At 39.3% G+C, this 27,809-nt stretch overlaps 1 protein-coding gene across 6 annotated transcripts in view; it reads right to left on the reverse strand.

The window, feature by feature from the left end:
• ERC1 (ELKS/RAB6-interacting/CAST family member 1) overlaps nucleotides 1–27,809 on the reverse strand; it is a 399,625-nt gene that overhangs the window by 301,862 nt on the left and 69,954 nt on the right. For 3 of the 6 annotated variants that reach the window (XM_082850732.1, XM_082850728.1, XM_082850729.1), the window contains exons 3-6: nucleotides 19,018–19,434; nucleotides 8,846–8,920; nucleotides 3,026–3,181; nucleotides 1,700–1,792 (exon numbers count right to left, since the gene is read on the reverse strand). In XM_082850732.1, coding sequence (XP_082706858.1) covers nucleotides 1,700–1,792; nucleotides 3,026–3,181; nucleotides 8,846–8,920; nucleotides 19,018–19,434 — 741 coding nt within the window. The remainder of the gene's footprint in view (nucleotides 1–1,699; nucleotides 1,793–3,025; nucleotides 3,182–8,845; nucleotides 8,921–19,017; nucleotides 19,435–27,809) is intronic. The other 3 variants (XM_082850733.1, XM_082850731.1, XM_082850730.1) reach the window with 2 other exon arrangements.

Raw genomic sequence — 27,809 nt, forward strand, 5'->3', positions numbered from 1 at the left:
ATTACTCAAATTTCCAGCTACCTCTGGACCATGTGATCAAAAATAACTATAAAATCTCAGTTTCCTCATCATCTGCATTACTAAATAATCCTGAAATAATGCTATACTGACCATAAAGACTGAGAAAACGAAGAAAATATCCTAAATAGAAGAGTTTAGAAGCACAAATTTTCCTTAAAAGTTAGCAGCATAGGGCTTCCCTGGTGGCGCAGTGGTTGAGAGTCCACCTGCCGATGCAGGGGACACGGGTTCGTGCCCCGGTCTGGGAAGATCCCACATGCCGTGGAGCAGCTGGGCCCGTGAGCCATGGCCGCTGAGCCTGCGCGTCCGGAGCCTGTGCTCCGCAATGGGAGAGGCCACAACAGTGAGAGGCCTGCGTAACGCAAAAAAAAAAAAAAAAAAAAAAAGTTAGGAGCATAAGGCTTTTGCAGTCAATCCCACGTGAGAACGAATGAGTGTGTCTTCTTGGATAACTACCTCTCTAAGCCTTGGTTTCCTAATCAGTAAGATGGAGAAAGCAAACCAGTGCCACTGTATCGCATACAGATTAAACCAAAAAAATGTATAGAAGGTTTAGCCTGTTGTTTGACACAAAAAGAAATTAATAATACTAGCTGAGGAAAAAAAAGTTATAGATCAACTTCTCCTCTAGACAATACATGGTTACAACAAACCAAATTGGACCCTTTTAGACAAAATATCTCACTTTTCTATCTATACTATAAAGTGGTCCACAAATAGCAAACACTAAATTAGCACAAGTGTTTTTTTTTCCTTTTAATGCTGCATTCCAGTCTTATCCTACCGTAATTTTCAGAAGCAGTTTTTTTCCTGACACTTGTGAGACAAATGTGTGCACAGCCTAGTATAGGGCAGTGGAGTGCAGAGCTTACCAGCACAGGTTCTGGAACCAAATGGCTTGTGTAAAACTCAAACTCTGCCTCTTACTAACTGTGTTTCCTGAGCACCACTGTGTACCTCAGCTTCCTTGTACAAAAATTGGGTTGAGAATATACCTACCTTAGTAGGTTATAAAATGCTTGTAATAAGTACTCAAGTGTTAGCTATTTTATTATAATTATTTTATCACAGTTTGAAATGGAATTTCAAGTTCTCTAGACAGATGATTGAGCTACTGAATAGATTTAGAGACTTTAAGTTTCATGCTACTTCTAATTTACTAGATAACTAAATGAGCTAATCACTTCAATACATCTGTTCGTTCCAAAGAAAGTAAAATTTGTTGCAAAATCACCTATCGGGGACTTAAAGATGATGCCTACATATGAAGGTAAAGCACTTCACTCAAGAAATCAGATTGAAATAAACCCTGGGTGATGGACCTAGAACATCTGCACATTCTTTGTACCTAAGAAGAGAAAAGAGACCATTCACATAAATCAACAAGTTTCTGGTAACAGGAAAGGAGTCGAGAAAAAACAGCTTTGAAGCACCATCCACACAGTGGCAAAGCAACAGTAGAAAACCAGGGACAGGGCGTCCAGAGCACGTGAGGGCTCGCTGCACACAGGGCGGCACGTGGGTCAATGGGTGAACAGGAGTCGGTCAAAGAGCAGAGCAGGCTGGTTAGTGCTAGTACCGGGCGAAGCTGCCGACCACAGAGTGAAAGTGTGAGCACCCGGAGCCAGAGCAGCGGGGCCCCACTGTGGGGCCCCTGCACGCAAAGGGTAAATCTTACGGCAAAGACCTCGGCCTGAAGACCAGCCGCTCTCTTTTTCAGCTCCTCCCCTTGAGCCTCTTTCGAATTTAGCTCCTCCTTCAGTTGCTCTACCTGTCACGACATTGTTATTCTTTTTCACTCATGTGTCAACTTAGGTCTTTTCATTATCTGCTTTTGAGCCAGAGCAGTAACTGGAAATAACAATAACTCATATAACACAATCAAATCTGTCCCCCTATCTCCTCTTCAAAGGGCCCTAGATGGGCTCACTATTTTCACGGGGTAACGGACTGAGATGTGCTAATCAGCAAATGGGAAGCAGAGGCAATATTTTATTTTGCTCTCAAGTTAGAATGGTGAGTCAACACTAACAGAAGGTTGGACATGTGAAGTTTTAAGTTCTAAAAGTTACATGAAATTGGCCATAGTCATTGATAACAGATTCTTAAAATAACAGAGGAATATTCTACTGACTTATATGCAGGTATGGGTATCACAGAAAGAAGCCAGAAACTGCATCATTAAAGGAACAGTTTTCACTTCTGAGAAATTAGGGAACTAACACAATTGGGATATGGGGGGCAGGGGGAGGGGAAGGAACACTTACTTTCTAGCTAATATTTTACAATTGAAATTATGATCTTTAGAACACCACAGACCTGATAAACTGATAACTGTAATAAACTAAATCCTCCAATTTACCTAAAATAGTTTATAGAAACAAAATAAATGCCTTTGGCTCTAAGGCAGGAATACTGTGACTGAGGTTATAATACAGACTGATATGTCTCAGCAATGCTTATCCTACTGTACATACACCCCAAGTGCACGTGGGAAACAATAAACCTGATACACATGGGTCTTCTCCAAGGGAGAGCACAAAGGGGTTTCCTTTAGGGAACTGTGTTTGAAGGGAAAACACGGTTTTATTTAAGCCATTTCAGGAAAAAAAAGGGGAGGTGGATTCAGTCTCTTAGGCTGAATTTCACTTCTAAATTTGTTCACAAGACATCAAGAACATGATGTTTCATATAGTGAGAAAAACTCATCTGGATGTAATCCTACTAATCGCCTCAGAAGTACTGGTAGACATGAAATGTTAAACCGTGATAATACACACTTAGCCTCACACAAGTAATTTTTCTTTTAAGTGAAATTTGAAATAACCATACAACATCAGTAATTGACTTTAATTCTGGAAAGTTCTATCTGAAAGAATTACGGTACAAGTATTCTTCCCTGAAGCCTGATAAAACAGCATGAAGTCCATCATCACTACAGAAGTAGGAACATGCATCAATTTTTCAAACCCCATTTAAAAATTACAGTATCACACACCATTACCTTGTTTTTCATAAATTTAGAATGGCTCCGATAGACTTCCATTTGCTTCATTTCTTCCTCTCGTTCTTCAGTACTCAAAGCCCCGTTCGATTTCAGCATCTGAATCTCCTCTTCCAAGTCTCGGAGCCCACGCTCCATAGAGGAAATTTTTGAATCCTGAGGACAAAGGAAGAGTTAGACATTAAAGTATTCGCAAAAAGTCAGAGAGGTTGCACAAGCCTGTCTTTACAGATGTGAAATTTAATAAAGATAAACAAATATGTAGAAATATTGCAACTGGTGCCTTGCTTCTAAAATATATCCTTCATGGCCATATGGTGGAGAGGAGGAGGACTGAGATCTATACTATGATTTTTTCCTCTAGCCTTTCCTCTGCACCCTTTTGATTAAAGTTGAGAGTATTAACTGAAGAAGTAGAAGCAATGGAAAACTAGTTAAAGTTTCTTAGTACTTTATGGTCAACGAACTTCTAGTGAAAACATTTGTAATATTAACAGTAAAACCTTTTCTAGCTATAATATTTTATTGTTTTACTTGATGACCTCTAAAAGGCTTACTTACGCTCCCAAAGGAGTGGGGAAGAGAGTAAGAAGGTTTCAAAGACTTACACAATAATTCGTATAACCCTATCTACAATAATAAAGATCTGATAACCTCCCACTGCAGAAAAACAAAGGGATGGATAATTATGCTAACAGTTACATTTTATCACACGGTGGTCCCGACTTATCCACAGTTTTACTTTCCGTGGTTCTGCTTTCTGTGGTTTCAGTTACCTGAGGTCAACTGCGGTCAGAAAATATCAAATGGAAAATTCCAGAAAAAAACAATTCAGAAGTTTTAAACTGTGCACCGCTGTTCCAATCAATATGATGAAATCTCACACCATCCCATTCTGTCCCACCGGAACGTGAATCATCCCTTTGTCCAGTGTACCCCTGCCCGTTAGTCACTCACAGCAGCCACCTCGGTTATCAGATGGACAGTCCTGGCATCACAGTGCTTGTGTTCAAGTGACCGTTTTTATGTGACAATATTTTATTTACTACCGTCCCCAAAGCACAAGAGTAGTGATGCTGGCAATTCAGTTTTGACAAAGAGAAGCTGTAAGGTGCTTCTTTTAAGTGAAAAGGTGGAAGTTCTCACTAAGAGAAAAAATCATATGCTGAGGTTGCTATGATCTACAGTAAGAACGAATCTTCCAGGAGTGAAATTGGGATGAAGGAAAAAGAAATTTGTGCCAGTTTTGCTGTTGCACCTCAAACTGCAAAAGTTACGACTACAGTGCATGACAAGTGCTTAGTTTAGATGAAGAAGGCATTAGATTTGTGCAGTAAGATACTGAGAGAGAGAGAGAGAACGAGACCTATTCACATAACTTCCATTACAGCATACTGTTATAACTGTTCTGTTTTACTATTAATTACTGTTGTTAATCCCTTACACACTGTGCCTAATTTATAAAATTAATCATAGATATGTATAGGAAAAAATACAGTATATATAGGGTTCGGTACCATCTGTGGTTTCAGTCCACTGAGGGTGGTGGAACCTATCCCCTGCAGATAAGGGGAGGTTACTTACTGCATTAGTAATCTTATTTATTCGCTATACTTCACCATGCATGTGAAGTATCTCATAATGATTTCAAAAAAGAAACATCACTGTCCTTATAAATCAGCATCACCACGAATATCACCTCCTTGTACAACAACCATCTACACTCATTTTCTTGGTTTTGTCTGTCACAGTATCTAGTTTATCCCCAGATTACTTTAGATGTCATCAATTACAGAAAAACTCCCACACAGAATAGATACTTTATAGCTGCATATGCTTATTCACCTAAGAAGTAAAGACCTCAAAGAGCATAAATGCAGTATAGCTTTATGTTATTTGGAATTTTATAGAAACCATTTCTTTAGGAAGAAATTTTGAGACTGACTTCCTCTTTTCACTTTACCTCAAGCCTGTCTTGACTGACTTTCCTTGCTATCTGAGAGTGTGCCGATAAGAGTTAAAGGACTTATCATGAGACAATTACAACTAGCTAGTTTTAGGTTTGGGGGGAGAAGCGAGGGCTGTACTCCTCTGACTTGCATTGCATTACCTTTAAAAATAACACAACAAAAATTTTCTTTTACAAATCTATTCAAATGCAACTTACATTTAGTTCAAAATTAAACATATTTAATTAACACAATCAGAAACGTCCTAAACCTAAACCAGGATTTTTTTTTTTTTTTTTTTTCCTGTACGTGGATCTCTCACTGCTGTGGCCTCTCCCGTTGCGGAGCACAGGCTCCGGACGCGCAGGGTCAGTGGCCATGGCTCACAGGCCCAGCCGCTCCGCGGCATGTGGGATCTTCCCGGACCGGGGCACGAACCCGTGTCCCCTGCATCGGCAGGCGGACTCTCAACCACTGTGCCACCAGGGAAGCCCTAAACCAGGATTTTGATTTACTCGTTTAAAACTATCCTGGCCCATAAAGAATAAATAAACGACTTCAAATGCACTATCTGAAAATCCCAGCACAGACAGAGAGGCAGCTCTTGACCAAATCAGACACTCACTATCAAATCATGCACCATAAAATCTGCACCTAAAAAGGGACCATAACTGCAGCTGTGAATGCCATGAGGCAGAAAAAGAACCTTCCAGGCTACTTTCTGGGATGAGGCCAGAAAATTAATGCCTGATATGTTGGACTAGTTGTAGCACCGACCAGTACTCAGGCTGGGTTTATTTGAGGACAGCCCTTTCCAAGGAGGTTTCTTACTCCTAGAATGTATCATAACTAAATAAATAAAGTTTTTATCATCTTACTACTCTATACTTGCCCAGCCCTGGGTCTCCCATCATTAATCAACCAACCCCACTGAGTCCACTGAAACCCTCTTCTCCTTGTTAAATTTCCCAAATCCTCAACTATTTTTTCAAAAGTTGTCTCCCTGCTCTAAGTAAACCCAGGCTTTCCCAAAGGATAGAATTTCCCCAAACGCTCTCCAGTGAAGTCCACTAATCCCCCAGCATCACAGAGTGGCAGGGAGAAGCATGGGCACCTCCAGGTTCCTCGATGCTGCTCCCATTTATTTATTTATTTTGCGGTACGCGAGCCTCCCACTGCTGTGGCCTCTCCCATTGCGGAGCACAGGCTCCGGACGCGCAGGCTCAGCGGCCATGGCTCAGGGGCCCAGCCGCTGCGCGGCATGTGGGATCTTCCCAGACCGGGGCACGAACCCGTGTCCCCCGCATCGGCAGGCGGACTCTCAACCACTGCGCCACCAGGGAAGCCCACTGCTCCCATTTAAAGCTCACACTCCTCTTCACTCTCCCTCCGCACAGCTGCCATCTAGGGGCTCCCCCGCCACTCCCGCCCACTGAAGAAGTCTTCAGCACCCGGCTGACAATAGATCTCTCCTTCAAATGCCACTCTTGCCATAATCCTAGGATTTCAATGTCCGACTTCCTTGACGTCCGTAACTCCAACGCCCGCATCCTCCGGTCCATTTTAGCTATCCAGTTTACAAGACCACATCACCCAGGACTCTCCTCCCAGGCCTGACACACTGTCACTCACATTAACTGCTGCTCTTGCATCTCACTGAGTCCTCCACCTCCCTAACTTCTACGTTTTCTCCCAACCTGTCCATCCATTCTGAATTCTCTTCCTTCCTATCCAGGCTACATTCCTGGACCGATCATCCCAACTACTCCTTCACCTCCACCCTCACTTCACTTGCATCCCAGTAATACTGCTGTATCTACCCAGCAAAACTCTAACCCTAGAGCAGTCCAGTAATTCCTCCCTGCTCCTCCACTGCTAAAGGGAAAAGAAAAAGTTAGAGAAGGGAGAAGGAAGCAGAGGGAAGAAAGTGGGAGAAAGGAGGAGGGAGAGGAGGAGGAGAGAGAAAAGAATGTTACGTCACCTTGAAGACAGCTGGGCTTTTTATAGTCCACCATCACCTCCTTTCCCATTTCCCCCAAAGACCAGTCTAGACCTTCATGATCCTCTCAAGCTCATGCCACACTCTCAGCATCTCAGCTACATCATCTGCAATTTCAACATAACATCCACCTGACCCCACTGGGCCACCAGAATCTCAGTCTCTTGCTTCTTAGCAGAATGGCTGGAGGTTAACACAACTTAAAATAGATCTACTGCCAGTTAAAACCAGTACACTTCCCTATGCCATCAAAAGGCAAGCAAAATAATTCTGTGAACATAGGTACACTCGTATGTTTTTAGGTTCCAACAGGGATCAGGAAATAACATGTACAAATAAACTTGTGGGAAATGTGAACATGTAATTAAACCTTTCTAGAGGCTGTTTACAAGATTATGTTCAAGACTATGAATTGTCTAACTGTAAAGAACCCAGAATCCACTAATTTGCTATTTGTTTAGTAAACCCTTTCCCCAGTGAGAATAAAGATGTATACAACAATAAAAACATAGTTTTAAGAGGAAATCATCTAAATTAAGAGAACCATTCTGATAACTGTACTTGAGAAGCATCTATTTTCATAAAACTATTTATATACTAAAAACTAAAGATTCTTGTCACATCAACAAACATTAAATGAAGGCACATGATGCAAAACACCGTGTCAAACTTTTCAGGGGATACAAAGAAGTTAAAAAAAGAGACAGAGAGGGAAGGAGGGGTAGAGGGAGGGGTCCCTATCTGTAAGAGTCTTCTAGCTCTTGCAAGAAAGAATATGTTTTTAATAAAAATAATAATAGCATAGCAGCTAACACTGACTGAATGTTTACTATGTGCCAGGTCCTGTTTAAAGTGTTTTACTTGTTTTAACTAATTTAAACCACAAAGGAACCCATGGGATAGGTACTATTGTTATCGCCATTTATCAATAAAGAAATTAAGGCATGGAGAGGTTAGGTTACTTGTTCTATGTCATACAACTGGTTAAATAAAGCCAGATTTTGAAGCCAGGGAATTTAACATAGAAGGCAAGTGCTTAGTCACCAATCACCATAACGTTCAGCCTAAAGATTTCTAACTACTCAGTAACCTAAAGCAGAGGTTTTCAAAGTATAGTCCGTGAAAACCTGGGGGTGCCTCCTAGCCCTTTTGAGAAGGCAGAACTATTTTCGTAATACTACTACGACTTTACGTGCCTTTTCCACTGTGTTGACACGTGCACTAAAGGTATAAAGGACAGGCAAAAGCGTTCGCTGCCTCCGGACAACAGCGTCAAACCGTACTAGCGGTCAGTGTATTCTTCAGTGTCAGCGCTCTCAGACAAAAAAGAAAAATAAGAAAGAACATTTTTAAAACACTGGCTCACTTAGGAATGTCCCTGGTGACTTTTCATATGCTCAGCCCTTGAGTATGTATCTCTGTACCATTCTGTGTGATGAAACAGGAAGGGGGGGCCCGGCTGCTGCGCCCTGGGTGTGATGCTGCTCCCAGGACAGCACTGGGTGCTCTGTGAGCTGCAAGCTGAATCAGGTACTTTTTTCACGGAACCCTATTCTTTCTCGAGAGAAGAACTGACACACAAACTTGGTATTTGGCAGACATTTTCTTAAAAACGAATGAAATAAGTCATTTTAAAAGAATAAGGGGCCCTGATATCAAAAGCTTTGAGAACAGCTGACTCCAAGAAATGCTGGAGGAAACGAAACTGAAGTTCATTTAATGTGTCGTTTTCATTAAGTCTTACTATTTCTTCTCAGCCTACAAAACGAGTGAACTATTATTACATACCACTTTCTTAAACTCACACATGAAAGTGTGATCACTTGAAAGTGTGAAATGACACATAAGATTCCTTAGGAAGTTCTCACTTACCTTCATTTCAATAACAGTTTGCAGAGCTTTAGTTTTGGCAGAATCGGGGGCATTCTCAAATCTCCGATGCATCTCCTATACAAGAGAAGCAAAAAAGAGAGTAAGTGTCCTCCTTTTCATTCTCATTTTTTCAACAGGAGAGTGGAGAGGCAAGGGAGTAGTAGTTACATGCAAAGATGACTACCCCGGCCTTGTAAGATACTCTGATCCACTTTCTGTCTTCCTGACCTTTCCCTGTGGACCAGGGAGCACACAGACTGCATTCAGGCTAAGGGGCACAGGAGGGTCCCCATCTCTGCACACTTGGTTATACACGGTAAGTCACACAGACCCCAGCCACCACAAGAGGTGACGCTCCGGCACATCCCCATGTTGTATGTCACTCTTCCACAGGACTCTGAGACATATTATCATAACTCCAAACAATCCAAAAAGGGTATTAGAAATAGTCCCTTTTTAAAAGGAGAAATCAGGACTTCCCTGGTGGCACAGTGGTTAGGAATCCGCCTGCTAATGCAGGGGACACGGGTTCGAGCCCTGGTCCGGGAAGATCCCACGTGCCGCAGAGCAACTAAGCCTGTGCGCCACAACTACTGAGCCTGCGCTCTAGAGCCCATGAGCCACTACTACTGAAGCCCGTGCGCCTAGAGCCTGTGCTCCGCAGCAAGAGAGGAGACCGCAATGAGAAGCCCATGCACCGCAGTGAAGAGTAGCCCCCACTCACCGTAACTGGAGAAAGCCCGCGTGCAGCAACAAAGACCTAACACAGCCAAAAATAAATAAATTTATTTTTAAAAAAAAAGAAAAAGGAGAAATCAAAGTAGCCACAGTCCACACTGCACAAAACAACTGAAAGCATTTGTGTTGACAACCTCCTTTGCATAGCATCCTCCCCCAGAGCAACAACCACCGGGCTACCTACAATGGTAATCGCTCTCTAGAGGGGCTACGATCAGAAAGAAAAAGAAGGTAAGACTGCTGAACAAGTTTCCTAAACAGTCTACCTGTAGCAAATAGCAGAAAAACATAGCTATTTTTTTCAATCCAAATGTCAGTGCGTTCAGGATCAGAAGGGAAAGGAGGAGATGGTAGAATATCACAGTTGGGGTCTTCAAGGATCCCCCTGAAGTTACCAGACCTCCTCAGGCTATCTTCTTGTCAGATTCTGTCGATGTCTCTGAGCCAGCCAGTACCAGAGTACCCCGGTACAGCCCCTAGTGATGGCAGAGAATACAGATGGAGACTTCCCATCTGAACAGTGCTGGTGAAACTCTAGCCCTGCCCTTGCTCTGCCCATCTGACATGTATATAGATGTTTACTAGGTCACTCAAACGTATTTCATTCAAAACAAAACTCGTGATTTTCTCCTCTTTAACCTAGCCCCTCCTCTGAAGATTGATGAGTCTTGCCCATCTCCTTAAACGGCATTGCCCTGCCGGTGGTTCAAGCCAAACAGCAGTGTCTCCTTTCATTCCTCACACACCTTCACTTCCTACCACCTTCTAGAGCAGGTCCTAATTGTTCCAGCTTCAAAAGAGTCCTTGAATTTATCATTTCATTCCACTTCCAGTCTAGTTTAAGCCTAGATTACTACAACAGCCTCGAGTTAAGTTTCCTTTCATTTCCTCTGTCCATTTTAAAGAAAGCAATGGTGTACTCTAGATAAGGCATCAACAAATCATGGCAATAGTCTGTTTTCAATCCTTCAACGAGTTTCCTATTTACTTCTCACCCTCTACCAGGTCAACACAATCTGATCGTAACAGACAGAAGACTAGCCCTCCTGTCATAACTATGTTAAAATTAGACAAAAATGCAAAAAGCAACTGTTTTCAGACACTGGAAAACAAGCAGCACAGGACTATGATCCTTGAGAGAAGAGAAACTAACAAGGTTATGGTCCGGACTTGCTATCCAATGTGACGCAGGGAGAGGAAGACCAAACGGAAAACAGCAGTCCCGCAGAGCTCAGAAGACAGATCAGTGGGTAAGAGTCCCAAAGACAGTAGAAATGTGCAGAGCAGAATGACACAGAGGAAGACGCTAGCCAGAAAAGCAGCAGTGTCTGATCTGACAGGGGTCCCCTGGAGTCTTTGACCAAATACTAAGCCTGCATGTACAGGGAAAGACTCCACAGTGTCAAAGAACAACTACTGGGGACAGAACAACTACCAGAGAGCTACGAGTCGAGCAACTACCTGAACTCACATGGGGCTGGGAAGAATTCAAGCTCCAGAGAGCCAGAGTGGAGAGAACATCAGAGGCACTGAGCAGAGACACCAGGAAGGCCACATCTTAGGAGTAGAGACAGTCTAGCCCTGGAGGGGAGGCTACCTAGACTAGAGCCAACAGAGTGTAAAAGCAAGTCTCCTTAAGGATCGAGTTAATCCACAATTAACCCCTGCAGGATAAAACACTTCATTAAGACAGTAAAATGCAGAACACATTAATCCGGGACAAAATCTGAACACATTAGTTCAGGCCATAATCACCTCTCACCTGCATTAAAACAACAAATTCATCAGTTAACCCCCCAGCCTCTAGTTTGTCCACACTGAATCTACTCCCTACACTGTAAACAGGTGACAAATTGGGCACACAGATATTTAATAATATGTTTAATAAATGACTGCAAACTTTAAAATGTAACAAAAATAAAATGAATCCTGCTAATTGTAAATAATCATCACCTCTCAATAAAATCCTCTATCCTACACTTCACATTTTTCACTTAATATTTCTGCAACTACTTGAAATACTAAAACTGCATTTCTCTGAAATATCTCACAATTCAGACCCTGAACTAATTTCATGTGACGCCTTTCCCATTACCTACTTCCAAATTAGGGAAATTTCCAAATGCTTTACAGTGAAACTATTACAATTTCATTTTAAACTCTAGCAAGCATATCAGCAATATATAAGGAAAGAAATCCATTTGAATAAAAAAAAAATCCTCCTCTGCTAAGGAACTAGGGTGCACTTTAAACCATTCGCAGGCATAAAGCTTTCCCGTTAAGATCTTGTAAAACCTATCGGTCGTAACAGATTTCCATTCAAAGGCCTGCGCATTAAAGCTCATTATGAACACATCCTGCAGTCACTGGGCTGGCCAACTCCCCTTTCCCAGAGAGCACATCGAGCCTCTGACTCCTGCACTGTTAATAAAGGGAGAGGACTCTGGGAATAAAAAAGAATGTAGCATTCAGACAAATGTGAGAAGTCGAATGTGCTAGTGCTTGCTTTATTTCCCTCTTTTTAGCCTGAAAATTTGCACTGCACAGAAATTAAAGTAAAGTACAGGCAGAATTATCTGGATCTTGTTATACCGCCAACTGTGGTACACGGCAGAAAATGTGTTCAGTTCCTCTCACTGACTTACTAAAGAATAATGACTACAGAAAGAAAACAAACAAGTTAGGAACAAAATTTATCCGTTGTTAGCAGTTTCTTTCTTTTTAAAAGTAAGTCAACATTTACTTACACAACTGAGAGAAAGGAGCATTTGTGACTGAAAAGTAGTACTTATGTCTGAAATTTCTTTCTTTCAAGTTTCAGGTTTTAGCCTCCAGCACACCCTTGGTGCAAGGGTAGACGTCCCTTCAGCAGGTTTCAATCCTCCACACAAGTTCTGGCTTTACTGTACTCCACACGGAGAAGTGAAGAAGGAGCCCTCTCTACCCTTCCTGCACCTCAACTCCGCCGTTGTAAGGCAGCACTGCACTGTGGCCCTTTACCATCTCAAGCAATGGCATGCTTCTGAGAAAACATATCTTCCTGTCAAAACGGAAATGAGGCACAAATGACACACCAAAAAAAAGATGAGGAAGGATAACCTGAATCAAGTTATGCGATGCAACTGTTCACACTTTCCAAAATCACTAGGAAAGGGCAAACTAACTAGGGACCCTTTTTCTTTTTTAATTCTTCCTACTCTTTTGTCCAAGGTTTCTATTTTTTTTCTATATATGTTTATTTCTCTTTTTTTCCCTCTAACCTCCTCTGCTTTTACCTTACAACTGCCAAAGATACAGACAGGCATTCCTCAGACATGTTAGAGCCAGAACTCCTAGCTTAGAACCTAGTTAAAGAGTAGGGCTTTTAAACCTCAAACACTGCTGCAAATCTTATCATGAGAGCAGTTGTTAAACAAGGTTTGCTGACTGAAATATTATAGAGACAAAAATTAACATACGTGTAAACGTTTTAAAACAAATTAGCATTTTAATTTCTTTTTTTTTTTTTGGCCGTGTCGTGCATCATGCGGATCTTAGTTCCCCGACCAGGAATCGAACCCATGGCCCCTGCAATGGAAGCGCAGAGTCCTAACAACTGGACCGCTAGGGAATTCCCAACAAATCAGTATTTTATTCATCACAATAGGATCTACATTTCAAAAAAACAGGAGCACATACAGAACTGAAATATTTATTCAGCCTATAGACAATGCTTGGTATGCACATGGATAGCCGATCCAAACATTCCATAGCCAATTCAGGTATGTTCTGCCAACAGACTGAGAACCAAACTTTGGTGTATCACAGAATCACCTGTAAAGCCTGTGAAAACTCCATACGCCTGGCCCCAGGCACTAACCACGTCTTGACTGTAGTTCAGTATGTGTCCAATAGATGTCTTCACGCTTCTATCCATCAAAGGAAAGGCACTCCAGTAAACAATACAAAATCTAACACTAAGTCACGTAACAATGTAATTTCAGTACCAACAGAAAATACAATGCTTAATTTAATTTTTGTTTCTCTTCTTTGGCTTTTATTTGGGGGAATTATTTACCTGCTAGCTACAGAATCATGTTCATAAACAAAATGGAAAACTAATCACAAATGTTCCTGGATATGAATGCCATTTTAATGTTACTGTATTTCATCAAATCTAAGATGCCACCGATTGTAAGGCAAACCACTGTTTAATGCGCTGGAAAGAAAAGAAGGAAATGCCTCCAAATAAACCATGACCCAAGCTTCTATCATTCAGAATTTTTATTTTATACTGATTGCAAGACTCTTTTTTACTTATTTAACCATAAAGTTTAATCATATATCATTCTGAACTGTTTTATAACTTTCTCCATAACAATAACTGTTTGTTTCAATGCTGATTCACAGCATAATATTACTGAAGACATAATGAACAACAGCTAAAGTTAACATGAGAAATAGCAAAAATGCTCACAACATTGACTAAAATGAGCAGCTGTTAACTGTTTGTGAGTACACAGGCAAACAAATAGAGCAGGACTGCGGCCTTGCTGACAGAGATTTTAAGATGCCATCAAGGATAAGACTTATTAACTCAATTTCATACTGTTGAGATGGGAAAAGCTATGAGCCTTGGAATTGATGAAAACCCGCTTTTTTAAAAGATGGACAATAATCCAATAATAATAAAACCTATGGATACCCCAGTGTTGCCAGCTCTCAGTTCTTTCTGCCTTTCTTGACACACGAGTGATATAATGTACAATAGCCATTTCAAGCCACCACTCACCCAACCTACGGTTGTTAAGTTCTTTATTAGACTTCCTTGTTCACTCGTAATTCTCCCTCCCCCATTTATTCTCAACACAGCCAGAGTAAATTTTAAAAGCTATACTACATCACTCCCTTGATTAAACATTGGCGCAGTTTTCTCTTGTACTTTGAATAAAATTGTTGCATTACCTGCAGGGATCCTGAAGCAAGTGCTCTGTCTCCTAGAGGGCATGGATTTTTGTTTTGTTCACTGCTACTGTATTTCCCTGTGCTCTGCACATGGGTTAGTGCCCAACAAACATCTGATGAATGGGATGAGTGACTCTGGCCCTCGCTACCTCTTCAACCTCTCATCTCATGCCTGTCTTCCCCTCAAACAATATGCTTTTGTCCTCTAGTCTCCTTACTGTCTCCTGAAAACTCCTTCTCATCAGGCCTTTGAAACCGTCAACCTTCTTCATGAAACGATTTTACCCAAATGCTCAGCAAGACTGCTTCAACTTTCTTCAGATCTCCCTTAAAGGGCACCTCCTCAAAGATGCTTACCCTGTTTATCCCCTCTCCCAACATAATTAGACTCAACTAATTTATTTCCTCTCATAATTATCAGTTTATTGTCTCTCACCAGATTTTTAAGTTCTAGGAGGGCACAGACCATGTGTTCTGACATGAAAAATGTATACCCAGCGTGTATCCCAAGGTCACACACATTCTAGAAGCTCAATGGATGTTTGTTGAGTAATGAGCAAAGAAAGGCTGTGCCGAGTGCCTCTAGCACCTTGTCACTCTGGAAACGAAACATCAAGCCACAATGTTACAAAGCTTTACTCCAAATTACCATTTTAGCTTCTGTTGCCTGTATTTTCTAACATACACAAATTTAATTGTTTAAGGCTCTTGCTATGGCAATAAAAGATTCTTTCCTGTCTCAAGATTGTATTAAAACCTTTTTCTTACATTCTCTTCTAGTGTTGTTATTTTTTAAGAAGTAGCTCTTTATTTCACCTAGAACTTCGCTTGATGTAACTATGTACTGTCTTCCAAATAGATGGCGATTATCCCCAAACATGCATCATATGCTTAAAACTCTATTATTTCTGGGTTCTATTCCGTCTCATCAATCTAGCTATCTATTACTGTGCCGGTACCACACATTTTAATATCACTGGGTTTAAAACACATATATCGTGAGCTGCTTAAACAAGTGTCCCCGCACTGTTCTTCTTGCAAAGAAACTGCAACATCATTTGGGCACGTGTCAAGAATATTCCTATCGGGATTACATTAAATTCACAGAGTTGGGGGAAAGCAGCACCTTTATATTAATGTTCCCATCTACACTGTAATGAAAATTTAGCCCTATCCTTTCCATTACCGTTACTGATATTATTTATTTCATTTTCCTTATCTAACGGCACTGCCTAACACTTCCAGAATAATGTAAATACTGACGAACACAGCTGTCTCTGCCTCTCCCTAACTTTAATGGATGCGTCTTAGTGTACCTCAGAGTAAGCACAATTCTGGCTACGAGTTTAAAATATGTTTATAATACACATTTACTGAGTTGTTTTATTTAAATCATGCTATAAAAGTGTCATTCAATTCTTATTTTTAGTTCACTTGGTTTAGTTTTCAAAGTGTCTGTAACATTTTATCTAATGTCTTTGAGACAGCTATCAAACACTACAAGGTTGTCTTTTCCTTTCACCTCTTACAAATCATAACTGTGAATGCCATATTGAGCCGTTCTGGATTGCTAGAATAAACTCCTTTGGGTCAGAATATTATCCTTTTATCATAATGCTGATTTTATCTGCCAATATCTTATTTATAACTTCTACATCTAAACTCATAAGCAAAACTGGTTTGGGGTTTTAGTTTGTTTCCTAACCTTTGTTAGGTTTTAGTATCCAGTGGTCACACTGGAGAAAAAAGAATTGGAAAAGCTATCCTTCTTTCTGTAAGCTCCAGGCTCAAACTTCTTTCCCTACATTTCAACTTATTCAACCAACATTTCTTGAGTACCCACTGTGCATTTGTTAGACACTGACAAGATAAAATTTCATATATATATATATATATATATATATATATATATATATATATATATATATATCTCCACATCCTTGGTGCAAAAAATTAAGTGAACAATGAAGAAACACACATGGAAGTATACAATAATATTACTGGCTCATCTACATATATGTATAGAGCTGCACAAGGAAGAATTCACAGAAGAACTGAAATTTGAGCTAAGTCTTGAAGGCAAGTAGGAGAAAAAGAAAGGGGAACCAGCATTCTAAACATGTGTCCCTGAAGCAATCACTTCTACTTGCTCTTAAATAATTTTAATCTATAGGACTGTGTTTCCTGTAAGATGATGCTACATTACTAATAGCAACTGGAATTGTGTATTGATACAACTGACAAGGCCTATACTTCTTTCCACATTATGTTCAGAAGTGGGACTTAATATTTGTAGAGCTTGTTACTTCAAAATTAGTCTTAAATTCATTTTTTTTCCTACTACTTGTTCAAATTCACCATATTTCTGGTTGTTCTCTGCCAGAATAACACTGTGGCTTTTCATAATCCTTAACTATTCACTATTTATTAACTCTAAAACTCAAAAATAAATGGGCAGAAGTTGAAATATTCAGAACAGAAGGAGTAAAAACATAACATTCAAAGTTCATCACGATGCTGGTAGGGTTTTCCTGCTGTATGCTATTTGATTTGAGATGATCACACCTTCTCTAACAATGTTCTATGGCCTGGCTCCAGGTTACCTCATTAAAATATAAACTCTTTAAAGTAAAATGAAAGAAACTCAGGATAGTGCCTACAACACAGTAGTTGTTGATAGAAAATTTTCTAAAACAATACAGCCCAGTAATTTGAAGACTGTAACATACACAGCTGCAGATTAACCGTAAAAAAACAGTATATGCTTCTGGGAGGATAAACTGGTCCAATCACTCTGGGAGACAAGACTGATATTCAGAGTTTTGAAAACGTACACACGCTGAGCAGATTCATTTCTGGAAATTTATGCTAAAGAAAAAAATTAATGTACAGGGATATATGGCTAGGGATATTCACTGCAGCACAGTTTTATAATAATGAAAAATTAACAGTAGTCTAAATTTTCAACAGTAAGAAATATAAATAAATACAACAGAACATTATAAATTCAATTGAAATTACAAAACTCTACATGTACTGACAAAGAAAGAAAGATGGTCAAGACAAATTATTAAGAAAAGCGGGTAACATTACATTATGCATCGCTGCACTACCTAATACAGTAGCCACTACCTACACAGAGATACTTAAATTTAAATTTGATTAATTAAATTTAATTTTAAATTAGTTATATTTAAATAAAATTTAAAATTCAGTTCCTCAGTCACACTAACCACATTTCTACTACTCAACAGTCACATGTAGCCAGTGGCTACCACATTGCAGAGAGCAGATACAGACCGCTTCCATCATCAGGGGAAGTTGCTGCTTTGCTGCTTTTAACTGCCTTCCTCACACTTCATTTAAAAAGGGATTATTCAGACTGGCACTAAAATAGTTCCGAGATTTTTTTTCCCCCTATCCAAATGTGAAAATTATCTGAAGACTCTGACCTCATATAGGGAAGTAGAGCTGTCTTTTTTTTAATTCAATGTAAGATGAATTCTTCACTTAAGCTTTCTTAAAATGAAGCATTACATAGAAAAGTGAAAAATTATCAGTAGTCACAGTGGTCAGCTGAAGTCTGAGGTTCCTCTCTAAAAATAAGTGACAGCATACCTCTGTATCATTCCCTCTAGCTGTGCCTCCAGGGCAGCAAATATATATTTTTTTAATTTTATTTATTTATTTTTGGCTGCATTGGGTCTTCGTTGCTACACGCGGGCTTTCTCTAGTTGCGGCAAGCGGGGACTACTCTTCATTGCGGTGCGCGGGCCTCTCATTGTGGTGGCCTCTCTTGTTGCGGAGCACGGGCTCCAGGCACATGGGCTCAGTAGCTGTGGCTCGGGGCTCTAGAGCACAGGCTCAGCAGTTGTGGTGCACAGGCTTAGTTGCTCCGCAGCATGTGGGATCTTCCCGGACCAGGACTCAAACCCATGTCCCCTGCATTGGCAGGCGGATTCTTAACCACTATGCCACCAGGGAAGCCCAGCAAATAATTTCTATCACGTATCTTTTACAGCAAGACAACAGTTTCCATGGAAACCACAGGGCAAACATCCATTACTGCTGCCTAGGACTCTATAAGCACACCGAAAATGAGGGAATCGCTTACTTTCAATTATTAATATTTTAAAATTGAGCAGTAGTTAGCTACTCTAATTCTGGTTTTGTTGTGTGTGTCTCTATGAACAAATCAAGAGATGAAAAACAAATCAAGAAAATTCTGTGCCCCTCTAGCAACAAAATGAGTCTACAGAAATCAGGAGGGGGAAAAAAAACCCCAAGAAAGGTATTAAGCCAGTATACATGCCAGCCAATGTCATCTCATACGAGATAGCAAATCAGAACAGAAATCAGTGCAGAATTTAGGTAAGAAAGAAGAAATTCCCTTGCACTAGTTCAGGAGAGCATATAAATTTATCTAGGTCAAAATGCTGGCTAATCAGGAAAAAAAGACAGTCGTAACAACTGAGAAAGTGGCCACTCACCTCTCTCAACAGAGCGTTCTCTTTTTCCTTCTGCTCCAAAAGGCTTTCGAGGTGGTGGACGTGCATCTCTGCCTCTGCCAGTCTCCTTGTTCTCTCATGGTCCTCCTCAGTAGCCTTAGCAGAAAGCCCCTTGCTCTGCAACATCTCCAGAAGCTTCTTGATGGATTCGTCCCGAGCGTTCAGGGTTTGCTTCTGAGTCTCAATCCGCAGCTCCATCTCCTCCAGAGTCTTTCGAAGGAGGAACAGCTCCTTGGCCTGCCGCTCGTGCTCAGTGTGCAGCCTCTGAAAGTTCTCCTCCGTCAGCTCTGTCACACAAGGCTCACCAGTCCTACTGTTACTATCCTGTTGAAACAGCTGGTTCAGGTCCCTCTGGATCCGCAATTCATCCTGGAGAGCCTGGATTGTCATTTGCATGTGCTGGTATAAAGACAAAAAGGAAAACCCAAATGAGCTTTCCTCCTCAAGTAGCAGAAACAAAGCAGATTACGGGGAGTGAGAAAGCAGCTACCACAGCTCTCAGAACCCTGCATTTAGCAAATGAGGATTCACATTATTCTGTTTCACACTGTCTTTAAAAAGGGGACACGGGTTCGAGCCCTGGTCTGGGAAGATCCCACATGCCGCGGAGCACATTATTCTGTTTCACACTGTCTTTAAAAATGATTGAGATAATCTGTAAAATGTCAGTAATTTAATTTGTGTTTATTACCAACAGGAAACAAGGTAAGTCTGGCAGCTCCTCACTTTGCTTGACTAAATAAAGACACTGTTCAAGATTAACAGAAGGTATTACATGGAACTGAAGGTGAGGAGAGGGAAAATCTATAGGAATACGGACACATCATACAAAAAATTTCACCAAAAAACAAAAGATGTCAAAATACAAAATGACTTTTAAGTGTTTTACAATTAAGTTAGCACATTAAATAATAAACATATGAGTGCATGCCAGAACGTGCTTTGCACTCCTTATGTGTTAATTCATTTAATCCTCACTATAACACATGTACTATTATTCGAATTTTATTGATGATGACACCATGCATGCAGAGACTTAAATACTCACCCCAAGATCACACAGTAAGTAACAGAGCTGGCATTCGAATTAAAGCAATTCTCGCAGCCCACTGAAGCTAGTACCCAAAGGTAGTAAGATAACTTGAAGCTTTAAAAACAAAACACAGGGCTTCCCTGGTGGCGCAGTGGTTGAGAGTCCGCCTGCCGATGCAGGGGACATGGGTTCGTGCCCCGGTCCGGGAAGATCCCACATGCCGCGGAGCGGCTGGGCCCGTGAGCCATGGCCGCTGGGCCTGCGCGACCGGAGCCTGTGCTCCGCAACAGGAGAGGCCACAGCAGTGAGAGGCCCGCGTACCGCAAAAAAAAAAAAAAAAAAAAAAAAAAAAAAAACACAAAAAACTGAGGCTGTGTGAGCTATTTATACAGAAGATAACAATATAAGAGAGTAATTTGAGTAATTAAATGAAAATGTTAGTGCAGATAAGCTAGTAAAATGTTTCAGAGGGTATATCTTTAGCCTGTATCCCTAACGAAGGTATATGAACCTTTAATTTGAATGGATAAATTCTAGAACATTATACAAAGAACCTAAAAGGAAGTTACATCAAGAATCATGTTTTTAGAAATGAAGAAGCAACAATAGAAAATCACTCTTTGTATTCAAGGTATTCAAGGTCTGGCAGTGTGCCGCAGTGGAAGGAAACTAACCCACAGTCAGAAGACATGAGTTTTAGTTCCAGCTCTCACACCGAAGAGCAACCTGATTTGGAACACATTGCCTTCTTTCTGGGTTTCAGGTTCCTCATATTTAAAATGAGGATGTAAATGCCTGCACCATCTTTTCAAAGAGCTAATAGTATCATTGAAATCTTTGTGGCATATATGTTAAAACATACATTGTTTAAAACTTTTGGCAAACTGCAAAACAGCAGTAAATATCTCAAGGAAACGATCTGGCAAGTGTACAAAGACGCTCATTGTTGTTTATACCAGTGACAAAATTAGAAACAACCTAAATGGATATTAATAGGTGATGAGTTAAGTAAATGAGAAATGTCCACCCAGTTTAATACTATGCATCAATTTTTTTAAATGTAGATTTATATTTACTGATAAAAACTACAGTTACAACATATTAAGTGTAAAAAAGCAGATATATAATAGCAAGTATAGGATGATCGCGATTCTAATTTTTAAAATGTATATACATGTAGACCCAACACAGCCAAAAATAAAATAAATTAATTTTTAAAACAAAGTATATACATGCAGAGAAAAGTCTAAAAGGATGCAAACAATTACCAGTGTCTGGGTATGGGTAGATTTTACATTTTTCTTCATACTTTTTTCTACTATCTAAATCCCCTACAGTAAGCAAGTAATCAATAAAAAGAGACATTTTTACCTTTAAAAATAAGAGAAAAGACTTCAGAGATGCCTGCTTGGCTGTGTTCAATTTGTTACCACTTTGGTTAAAAGGGAGGGAACAATAAATATTTACTATTTACTATAAATAAAAAATATCATAAGAAATAAAAATACTTCTGTAATGTTACACAAGAAATAATTAATTTGGGGGAACGGAGGAAGGCAAGAAGGGAGGAAGGGAGGAACGGACTGGAATCACTGAGGGACAACATGTAAGAAAACTTTATTCTATTCCACATAAAAATTTTTTTTAACTGAGGTGTAACTGACATTGAAAATTTTTTAATAATAGCTTTATTGAGACATAATTCACATATACCATAAAGTTTGCCGGTTTAAAGTGTGTAAGTCAGCAGTTTTCAGCATATTAAAAGTTATGCAAAAAGAAAGATTGAAATAAACTCATGTGTAAATGTTCAAAAAAATTTAAAAAGTCATGCATCGATCACTACTATCTAATTCTAGAACACTGCCATCATCCCTTAAGAGAAATCCCATATACATCTGCAGTCACTTCCCAGCCACTTCCCATCTTTCTCTCCTCCTAACCCTCCTCTTGTATTTGAACTAAATGTATGTACTACCCACTCAAAAATTAAATTTTAAAAAATGCCTAATGATATTTTTCAGCCTCAAAAAGGAAGGAAATGCTGACACACGCTGCAACATGGATGGACACTATGCCAAATGAAATAAGCCCGTCACAAAAGACAAATATTACACGAGTCCACTTACATGAGGGTCCCTAGAGCAGTCTACCTCACAGAGACAGGAAGCACAAGAGTGGTTGCCAGGGGCTGGGGAGACGGGAGACAGGGAGTGATTGTTTGATGGGTGCAGAGATTCAGTTTTACAGGATGAAAAGAGTTGTGGAGATGGATGGTGGTGATGGTTGCAAAACAATATGAATGTACCTTATGAACTGTACACCTGAAAATTGGTTAAGATGGTAAATTTAACATGGTGAATGTAAGCTGTATTTTACAACAATTTTAAACACTGGGGAAAAAATATGCCTGCCATAGAATTCCAATGTGTTGATATTAAATAATTTACTTATAACTATTGATAAATATTTAGTTTGGTTCTCATTTTCCACTATTATAACGGGCACCTTCACATGTATATTTCTGCACATCTATCCAAATTTTTCCTGGAGATAAATTCTGAAAGGTGGAATTCCTGGATCAGAGGGTATGCAGTTATGATTTTAATACACACAACAAATTACCTCTAAAAGGGTCTGTACAGATATAAACTTCCACCAAACGATGTCTGAGCACTTTCCTACACCTTTGACAATTGGGTATTTTCTTTCTTCTCTTTCTTTTTTGGGCTTTTCTTTGATTACAAGTAAGACTGAATATCTGTTCACATATCTACAGGTGCTTTGTATTCCTTCCTTTGTGACTCATCTGTCCTTGTTCTTTGTTCATTTTGTTTTGGGGACATTTAACCTTTCTCCTAATCCACTTTAATATCTTTTTATATTTGGAAAACAACCTTTTGCCTGCTGTGCATGTTACAAATATATTTCCAAATCTGTCATTTTTCTTTTAACATAGTTTATGGCAACTTAAATAGAGAATTTTTTTTAGTGCAAAGATAAGAACCTCTTCTTTTATAGTTTCTGGTTTTGGTATTATGCTTAGCAAGTAGTGAACTTTCAATTATGGCAGTCTTCAAACTCTCGAAAAGCACTGGCCTTTTCTTACGAAAAATAAATTTACAATAAAATTATCAGGTATTTGAATTCATGAATATGATTCTTTAAATAAATTTAACTACCCGCATCATGCTGCAAAGATTCTCAACAGTTGTTGGAGTTCAAAATCCTTAATAAAAAGATGTGTCAAAATGCTAATTCTCTGAAGCCTATAATCAACCCCCAGTTTCATTCTTTACCTTTGGAAGTCAAAAAATCCAAATAAATCCTGAGCAAGTTTATCCCACAGGGAAATATCAGAAGTTAAATTCAACAGTGAAACTGATTTCTAGGTACAACCGTCCCTCCTTTTCTGGACGCTCATCACCAAATTCATTCAAATCAAGAGAAACAGATGTTGACGACAGCTAACAGCCTCACATACACTTTAGCACTTGTGATTATACTAGTATGGCAAGCACTGTTTTGGTGAAGAAAGAAAATACAACGACTAATGTGCCCTGCTTCTCCAGCTCTGCTTGCACTCATTTTACTAGAATATAGAATTAAAATAATGCTCTGACTGGTAGCCGAGAAGGCTACACAGCAATTTTCTCCGTCGTAATGGGAATCAGCACCCCTTCTTTAGGCTACATTCAAGCTAGATTCACTTTATGAAAATTCCTGCCAACTCCCTTGGGAGAAGAAAGAAGCAGCAGGCAATAAGCCAGCCTGCCCTTTCTCTAGCACATTCGTACTGAAGATAAAGTGAGCATATCTGCACATATCACAGACATTTACCATGATCGACCAAAAACAGACATGCTGAATTTAGTAGGACGATCTCAGTTGTCAGATATTAGGAAAATTTCTATTTGGGAATTCTGCTCATGACACTCTCCAAAATGATCTCACACTTCTCACATTCCAAATTGTACACCAACACTCACTAGTCTACTTCTGCTCACTCTAACACTCAGTTTGAGCTGGAAGACTGGAAAAATAACAGCTTAAAATTTAGTTCAAGGATTGTGCTAAAATTACACCAAGCTGTATCTCAATAAAATGGTAGGATGTTGTGAACAACAGTAATGAAAATTCTTAAATCTCTGATAGGGTTTATGATCTTTTTTTTTAGAAAAATACATCTCAAAAACAACAAAAGATCACAACAATGCTTCATATATTTTAGACAAATATCAGAAGCTCTTCTGAGGCAAAACTTCCATTAGTTTCTCTGAAGAGAACGCTTTGATCCAGTTTATCCTGATTTCTAAAATGACAGAACCATGGAGTCTAGAGCTATTTTTAGTTACAGAAAAAGAATATTATGGATACATGAAAATGGTCATCATCACAAACATTATACTCCATCCCAGAGAGTTCAATGCACTATTTGTCAAGATAACCATTAGAAAAATTACCAGTACTGCATCCTATTATGTTAAATTAAGACCGATTTTTTTCCTGAAACATGTAAATACATACATTGAGTAAACTTTATCAATGCAAAATGCAAAAGAGTTTATAATAATTCTTACTAACATCACCCAAGTCGATCCTCAGGCTCTGTGATGTTCTGGTCTGTGCTGTACCGTATGTGTCCCTAAGAAGAGCACTTACCAGCCCAATCTGCAATTTATTTCTTTGTATCTGTCTTCAAGAAAAACTTTCTAGAGCTTGGGACTTTCATCTTTTTACTCAGGGGCATGGCACAGTGTTTGGTATAGTAAGTGCTCAATAAATTTTTGATGAAAGACTGACAAAAACAAATTGTCACGCATTATTTTGAAAGTAAATGGCTACTAGATAGTAGATGCAAATCAAGTCCCTGGAAAATTATATCTTTCCCCTATAACAGAGAGAATTACTCTCATTCTGTAACAATTAGTTCCTTACCAGCTAACACAAAAAAAATTCTATCTCAAATACAAACTGGCCAAAATACTAAATGCAATCCTAATTTTTAAAAAAATGTTAATTATACACTCTGGATTTATTTGTGTTTGATCTGAAGTGAAGAGAAGCATTTTCAAATAATAAACTGTCAACAAGTATCTTTTATACTTTTAATACTATACAACATACACAAAAAGTGTAGGATAGAGTTCTTGTCCAAAAACAGAGCGTACAAAGTGGTAAAACTTAATAGCTGTATACACACACTCACACACCAGCACTATACCTTATTATAAATTTTAAATTAAGAATACTCAAGAAGGAGAAATGGGACATATAAAAGCACTTCTTATATATGCAACATACTCAAATGAAGTTTAGATTCTACAAGATCACTATGATATGGATTCACGAATCTTTAATATGAAAAGAAAGTATTCTAATTTCTATCATTTTAGAAGAAGCTCAAAGTTTTTTAATGAGTCTGAATCTCCAAGACTGAGACAAAGGAAGAGCCTCTAAGGTAATTCATTTCATCTGATCATTCGTCTAGTATTCTTTCTGTTGATTCTTTCAGTTGATGACAAGGATTTATTTTCTGTGCAGCAAAGCACACTGTAAACTCTCAAATATTAAACCAAAACCAAGTTCTCAGACTGATCTAAACACAAGCAAGAGACATACTGCAATGCAAGAAACAACCACACCAGAATTCAAATGGATAGATTAAATTGTTTAAATGAATGCTACTTTGAGCTTATTCTCCTCTAAAAAAGATGTCAGAGTCAAGAAAATGAACAAGCAATTATTCCAGATTCCTAGCAGCTACTCTCTGCTACTGAATCCAGGAGAGAAAAAAGAACATCTGCCTTTATGCCAGCATAACCCAGAAGAGAAATTAAAGAATAAATGAAAATACTATCAAAATGGGCAAGTCCCAAGGTCATTAATACATTCTATTATTGTGTGCTCATAAAGACAACTCAAGTGACAATAAACTGATTTTAGTACAAGTTCTAGAAATGCCAAATAGCTTTCAGTTACCCAAACTCCCATACCATTTACTTACCCCTTAGCCTCTACTTAAAGAGTATCCTCTACCCGTTCCCTCACTTTCACTGCCAGCTAAATCCTACCTGTCCTTTCATCCTTAGATCAGGCATTATCTCCTCTAGAAAGCCTGTCTGACTCTCAAACTGAACAAAAGGCAAAAATAGAGAGGAAGGAATGGGTGGAGGAAGAAAAGTACAGAAAGAAGAAAAGATAATATCCCAAACCAGATATTACAATAGTAAAAATATCACACTAAGCAATGTCAGGGTTGAAGACATCATTCCATTAAAAAATAACATCAAAATAAAAACTTTTTTAACCTTAAAAGTAAAATCAACCAGCAGAGGGATCCTATAGTAACCATTTCCATAGTGTTTACTTGAGAATGCTCAGTACTAACAAAGCAATGGCAGAATTAAATACAAGGGACCATAAAGGTACTGTTCAGTCTAGCAGCATTTTAAGTATCAAGCTCACTTCTTTCTTCATGCTCTACAACCCAAAAGTTTCAAGCACCTGCAACAGATGTCAATGAGGCTAACAAAATTCCCAGATTTAGTCCCTGAAATACTAGTATATAAATCAAGAAGAAATAAGGGTAAAGAAAGAAGAGTTAAGCGATACCAATCAGCTGTGAACATGTGAAGAGCTAACCCTGGCAATGCTGCAACTCGGAGTGGATTCAGCTGAATAAACACACACCGGAGGCAGCAGCTTGGCTGTTGGGGGGCGGGGGGCGGTCCCTGCTGACATTCAGCTGCAGCGCATGGCATAAAGCTAACAGGGGCTAATGTCTGTGTCTCACAGAGCTATGTCAACACTGAAGTCACTGTGTGCCCAAAGCTTTCCAGAAGCTATAGAATTCCCTTCTCCTTTTTTTCCCCTCCTTTTCCTCCAGAGAAAGAGAAGAGGCAAGGAAGACTGATATTGAGGGAGAGTACAAAGAGATCATGACCTTACAGTCTTACAGAAAAGCACTCGTGTACACTGCCATTGTTTAAGATGCTTTCACACACACTATCACTAAACTGTGTTCAATTGAAATGAAGCTCACCAAAATTATTTACATAAATAATTCTGTCTTGAGGAGAAAACAGCATAGAACATATACAAAGAACATCAGCTAACCAGAATAAACCAACCAAATTACTCACATTTTTTTTCAAGACTTACATCTTTAATAATGGGCTTTCTTGTAAAAATCAAATCTACACTAGGCAACTGATAGACTACAATAGTCCACTGTTATATTTTGTTCTAGAGATACTAAGACCAAGTGCAGTAAGACAAGAGAAGGAAATCAAAGGTATAAGAATTAGAAAACAAGAAACAGTCATTATACAGGATGAAAACTCAAAAGAAATTACAGACAAAATATCTGTATCATTAAGAGTCCAGCAAGGGACTTCCCTGGTGGTCCAGTGGTTAGGAATCCACCTTCTAATGCAGAGGACGCGGGTTCTGCATCCCACATGCCACGGGGCAACTCAGCACGTGCCACAACTACAGAACCCACCAGGGCCCACATGCTCTGGAGCCCGCACACCGCAACGAAAGATCCTGCATGCTGCAAGGAATATCCCGTGTGCAGCAACTAAGACCTGACACAGCCAAAAATAAAATAAATAAATAAATAAATATTTTTTAAAAAAGAGTTTAGCAAGCCTGGCGCATATAAGATCAACATATAAAATTTAACTGCATTTCTCTACAAGGAACAAATCTTTAAAAAGTGTAATTAAAAAGAGAG

Source organism: Leucopleurus acutus (assembly GCF_964270905.1).
Source record: "Leucopleurus acutus genome assembly, chromosome: 11".
NCBI classification, from domain to species: Eukaryota; Metazoa; Chordata; class Mammalia; order Artiodactyla; family Delphinidae; genus Leucopleurus; species Leucopleurus acutus.